Below are 6,000 nucleotides of genomic sequence, written 5' to 3'. Positions count from 1 at the left end.
GCGAAGGAAACGAAGAAGCGACGCATGCAATCTCTACACCTCCTGCAAAGCAACGATGCCTAACAGCAACGACTAAAAGAGAAGATGACAGGCAAACCTTGACGCCTCTAAGTTATTATTGATTAAGTTAATTAATATATTTTAAAATATTAATAAATAAGTAAAATAATTAAATAATTAATTGTATAATTAGTGCATAAATTTATTATCTAATTTAACTTAATTGTACAATTAGTAATTAAATATTAATAGAATTAGCTTAATTAATATAACTTAATATGTATGTATTATTAAATATTTAATTAATAGTGTAAATAATAATTAATGAATAATTTGTACTTAATATGTTATTAAATTTATAATACCTTAATTTTTATTTTTAATTATAAATTTATTTTTAATTTATAATTAGATTCTTCACATTTAAATCCCTAACTGTCATAAATCCTAAAATATGTTACCAAAAAATTTCTAATGATTTAATAAGATTTAAAATTTGACATACCAAATAATTTTTAGGATTTAACACATTTCAAATTTACTAAATCCGAATTTACAGAATTTACTAAATTCCACTAGAGTTAAATCCCACTAGTTGCCAAACAGCCCTAGAGTAGTTTTGAACGAGTCGCTAAATAACTTCTTCGTCTCCGAGGTTCCTTCCTGCGGATCCGAAGTCACACCTCCTCGCCGTTCTTCCCTTGGATCGGAAGGAACAAAGAGGACGGGAGCTTGCTCGTTGCGAAGGTAGCGATCTTTCTTCCTTTCGCGCGCTTCTTCAGCCAAATCCCGTAAATCCGCCGAACTCCTGGATTTAGTAAATCGGGGATTTACAGAAAAAAGAGGAAAACCGAGGATTTAACTTGCTGTGAGATTTAACAGTTCCCTAAATCCTTTGTGACAGGAATTAGCTTAAATACTGCTCAAATCCAGCATAAATCATGTATCAAAACAGCCCCTCATAGAACGGCAATGAGGGTACCTAAAGTATGAGAATGTGGTGTCAATCTTGCCGGGAGGAATACAAGGAGAAGGACGCTGGGACGTGCAAGGAGTGCTACGAGGAGGCGAGCGAGACGGAGGAAGAGCTCAAGCGGGAGATTGAAGACCTCAAAGCCAAGGTTTCCTTCCTCCGCATCTGTCCCCCCGTCGACCCCCACCTCCCAAACACCAATGCCGATCTGCTGCTCTATGGCGTTTCCGAATCCCATGAGGAAGCCAAATCCACCCTCACCCCTGCCGTCCCGGCCCACCGTGCCGTACTTGTAAGTCTAATATCTTCCCACTTTCTTCAGTGACATATTTTTTTGCAAAAGGATTTTTTCAATTCTGGAGCATCTCTTTTGATCTAAGATACAGCTTGGGGAAAACCTCTTGAATTTCTCTTGCGAGAAGGGCCGTGCTGTTCCTTTTGTCGATTAACGGATATAATTGCTTGATGTTTGACAGGTGGTTGGGTTTCAGCTATGGGTGATAGGTTGGGTGGTGTTTGATGCTGTAAATTTCTGTGTAGGGATAATACAGAGTTAAATTGCAATAATAAATATGGAGAATTTTGTTTATCATATATTTTCTAGGTTCGTGAACTTGTCATCTTAAAAGCTTTTTTTGACCATTGTTTGTTTCATTTTCTCATATTATCATAGATTTTGTGACTGTCTTGTTTTAATGTTTCATATTGGTGGTGAGATTTGACAACTTTCTATCTTTGGTTCACTTTTCTTTTTTTTTTGTGGGAGTAAATCTTAAGCTAGTGAGATTTCCTTCTTACTATTCGGATGGAAGAGAATCTACGCTTAACGAGTGGATTACTTGAAAAGTGCTGAGTTATACCAATCTTGGTAGTCATTAAATTTTGTTAGTTTCACTTCCTCATCCTCCTTTCATCAGATGTCATCACACCCATAAAGATGTAAGTGGTGTTTTGAAGTTCTCTTTTGTACAAGATCATTTTATTTTCTCAAATACCGATTTAGGTCTCTATTCATCTTCAATTTATGATCCTAGCTTGTTTATCAAAATGTTGGGTGACATGCATGTGGTTCTTCTCCTCTGTCGAGGATATGATCATCTTTAGCAATGATGATGAAGAGATTTCTAAGCCTTGGGGTAAACTTTCATTTGATTTAAGATGATAGATTTGGGTAAACTTTATCACCTTCTTGGATTGGATATAAGAAAAAAAAAATTAATAATGGAGTTTTTTCTACCTTGAATCAACTATGCTATAAAGATTGTTGAAAATCTCAACATAAACCTAAACAATGTTTTTTCCACACTTGATGCAAATTTTAAGCTTCGACTTGAATAAGTGAAGCTTCTGCACGTTCATCAACCATTTTGTGCTCTTGTTAGTATTCTTATCTACTTGACTATTACATGGGTGAATGTAGCTTTTGCCATTGTGATTGTTAGTTGGTTTATGCAAGCACCATAGAAACCACATATGGATACTAGTAAGAGAATGGTAAAGTACTTGAGTTCTGTTGATCATATGGCTTATTTAGATATCGAACTTCTTGGCATGATTTTATTGATGTTGACTTAGGTGGTAATTTGGATGATTGAAAGTCTACCCGTGATCATGCTTTCTTTTCTAGATCCACAACTATCTCATGCTCTTGCAAGAAGCAAGATTCAATCTTCCTTACTATAATTAATGCATAACATAAGTTTGCTTTAATGAAATGTATTTGACTGAGGTAATTGATTATGGATAATGATATCATAATTCACAAGCATACTCCAAGTATAGTAACTACCATAGCGCTTTCATGTTAGTAACAAACTTTAGTAGTCATGTGACGACAAGGTATATTGAGATTGAGCATTATTTTATTAATGATGCTTGATGTAATTATAAATGTGGTCGAGGTTAGAAGTAGGGTCATTGTCATTTCACCAAATCTCTTTCAAAGGGTCTATTTAGAGTTTTTGGGGTTTGGCTTGGTCTTTATCTTCCAAAATAGACTTTTAAGGTAATGTTAAAATATTTATGTATAAATATGTAGAAATATTTTTATCATAGTATTCTAGGTTCATGAATATTCTTACTAGACATTCACATAAGGATGTAACTTGGTGTATGCTTTTTGCTGATGATAGTATTATTGTTGATAAGATTAGAGAATTAGTTGATGAAAACTTGAATTATGGCGATAAACCTTATAGTCTAAAGATTTTCGTTTGAGTTGATCTAAAACCGAATACATGAAGTGTAATTTTAGTAGTAATAGATTTAGTGGTGAGATTGTGACATTGGATGATCAAGTTATTAAAAAGACTGCACGTTTTAGATATCTCAGGTCTATTGTTCAAATCGATGGTGAAATAGATGAGGATGCTATTAGTAGAATTCAAGTTGCATGGTTGATGTGGAGGAATGTGGGTTTGTTGTATGATAGAAAAGTACCCCTCTAACTTAAGGGGAAATTTTATAAGATGGTGGTGAGACTTGTAATATTTTATGGCGCAAAATGTTGGCCATTAAAAGAGAAGCATAAAATTAAGTTGTGTTGTTGAGATGAGGATGCTCGGGTAGATGAATAACTTTGCACTTAGAGATAGAATACAAAATGAGTATATACATGAAAATGGAGTTGCTCCAATGCAAGATAAGATTAGAGATAGTCACCTAAGATGGTTTGGTCATATAAAATATAGTCTTTTGATGACCATGTTTGGAGAGTAGATGTATTAAATATGACTTATGTTAAGAAAGGTTGAGGTAGACCTAAAAAGATTGGATTAGAAAGTATTAAAATAACAATTTTTTAATTCAAATGAGAATTTGACTGTTATTAGGATTCAATGAAGAAAAATGACTCATATAGCTGACTCCACATAGTGCATAAATGCTTGTTGTGTTGTTATCCTAGGTTCATGAACTAGGATTCTTTAAGTCATTTTAGGCTATTTTGTGTCATTTGATGCATTCCTACACTTTTTTTAGCATGCCCTCATTATCAAATGTTATTCACGGTGTATCTACTTTGTAATATTTCATATTGTTGGTGAAGCTTGAAGTTCAGTTGGTGAGACTTGAAGTTCTTTCAATTCTGTGGTGCACTCTTTACTCTTCTTTTATTTGTGGGAATAAATCCTGGGCTGGTGATATTTCTTTCTTATCTGTTTTGGTTGGATGACATTTTGAGCTTGATAGTTAATTGCTTCGATGGTGTTGTCAATCAACCAAATTTGATAGTTGCCAAGTTTGGTGAGTGAAAATGGATTTTGAGTCTTCCATTGAAGGCATATTCAGTACTGATTTGGCTTCCTTTTCGCTATATTATTTTTAGGTTTAGAGACTCATCAGCTATGCCGCTATTTCTGCATTTTACAATTCTAATTGATGTAAATATTGTTAAAATTATTAAGATGATGTCATATTTGAATAATGATGATAAGTGATGATATATATAGATATACATATCACAAAATATAATGCATACAGGAAATAATTCCAAAAAATATTACATCCCAATACTCTCTCTCAATTGTAATTTCTAATCAAATCAATTTAACTACTGTTGTCCTGATTTAAGGGTTAAGCTTTTCGACCATTAATTTTTTGTGGGTTGAACTTTGTTTCCTGGAAATTTGCTTTTTAAATTGGACCAAACCGGTCAACTGCCTAACTCGTTTTTTGTAACCATGAAAATAATTCCATATAGTTTTCAATATGATTTTGATGTAGGACCCATAAGCATTTAAGGTCCACCAACCTATGATAAGACGCACAATGAAAATACACAAATTCATAACTCATAGGTTATTAATGCCTAACAGACTAACAGTAGAAAATTGAGTCACCTTTAATGTGCTTAAGTTTCTAGGTTTTATTCATGGGTCCTAGGATAAGATGTACAATGAAAACATATTCACAATTATAATCTTTTGGTTACTAACTCATAGCATGCAAGAATAGGAAGCCTTTAATGTAAAACATCAAACACTTCTTTAATCTCAAGCAATAATGAAATTGTTGCCAAAATCTAAAATCTTGCAGGAAAATAATTAACAATTATAAAATTTCAGCAATGATCAAGTTTTACACTACAGCAAGGGATCTGACACATATTACTCTAGGCAAAATTTCACTCACATGTTAAGATACAATAACAAAATTGCAAGTTCTAATTTTATCACAATTGGATTCCAATAAATTTTAGGTTTTAATTGCAATTAAGGTTTGGATTCAATTGTAGGTTCAACTTGTACTGCGAGTTCAATTTCAAACAAAGTTTGGATTTAGATTCAAACTTGATTTTAAATTTAGGTTACAACTATTGTTTAGATGTAGATTTACTATTATGTATTAATGTACATATTCAAACTCCACGAGACTAAACTTATCCAATTGTTACCATAAGCCTTGTTCTAATTTATCTTTAAATGGATTTTGATTAGCTATAATTTCTTCAATAAGATCTAGTTTGACCATTTATATTTTTTGTATTAGTACTTGATTGATTTTAGAGGAGATAATAAATATCTCCTTTGGGTTTTTAATTATTAGTGTGATGTCATGAACAAATTGTTCGTAGTGTGCCTCAATATTCAAAGATTTAGTTAAGGCCTCATTTAGGGTTCTTGGTAAATTGCAGCTTAATCTATTGTCTAATACCTTTAAACATAATACATAATAATGAAAATAACAAGGCAGTCTCAATGCAAATGTTGCTTAATTACAAGATTTGTAATCCTAACTAATATCTAAATTCATTAGAATTGTTTTGTTTCTAATTTTTAAAGTGATACTCAATTGATCTTTGTATTCTCTAAATAGCACATATTGTTATTTTATACTTCAGGCTAACCCATGTAGGTTTTAGTTCACTTAAAATATCTTGCCAAAATGATCAAGCATGACATACTAGCTTAGATTGAGCACATTCAAGTCTTAGATTTAGCTTGAAAATTCCTCAAAATTATATCTCTTAATGAATATTGAAACATAATTTAGATCCTCATGATAGCTTGTGTTTGTTTAGAACCATG

The 6,000-nt window shown here is 32.5% G+C and overlaps 1 protein-coding gene across 1 annotated transcript in view; it reads left to right on the top strand.

Annotated features, from left to right (window-relative positions):
* Positions 1-611: 611 nt before the first annotated feature.
* Positions 612-6,000, top strand: part of LOC110103897 (BTB/POZ domain-containing protein At4g08455) — a 28,423-nt gene continuing 23,034 nt past the window's right edge. The window contains exons 1-2 of the mRNA XM_020832774.2: positions 612-747; positions 905-1,265. Of these exons, the coding sequence (XP_020688433.1) occupies positions 990-1,265 (276 nt within the window). The 5' untranslated portion in view covers positions 612-747; positions 905-989. The remainder of the gene's footprint in view (positions 748-904; positions 1,266-6,000) is intronic.

The sequence above is a fragment of the Dendrobium catenatum genome, unplaced genomic scaffold, assembly GCF_001605985.2.
Source record: "Dendrobium catenatum unplaced genomic scaffold, ASM160598v2 fragScaff_scaffold_121, whole genome shotgun sequence".
NCBI lineage: Eukaryota > Viridiplantae > Streptophyta > Magnoliopsida > Asparagales > Orchidaceae > Dendrobium > Dendrobium catenatum.
This window is presented reverse-complemented; position numbering and strand designations above follow the sequence as displayed.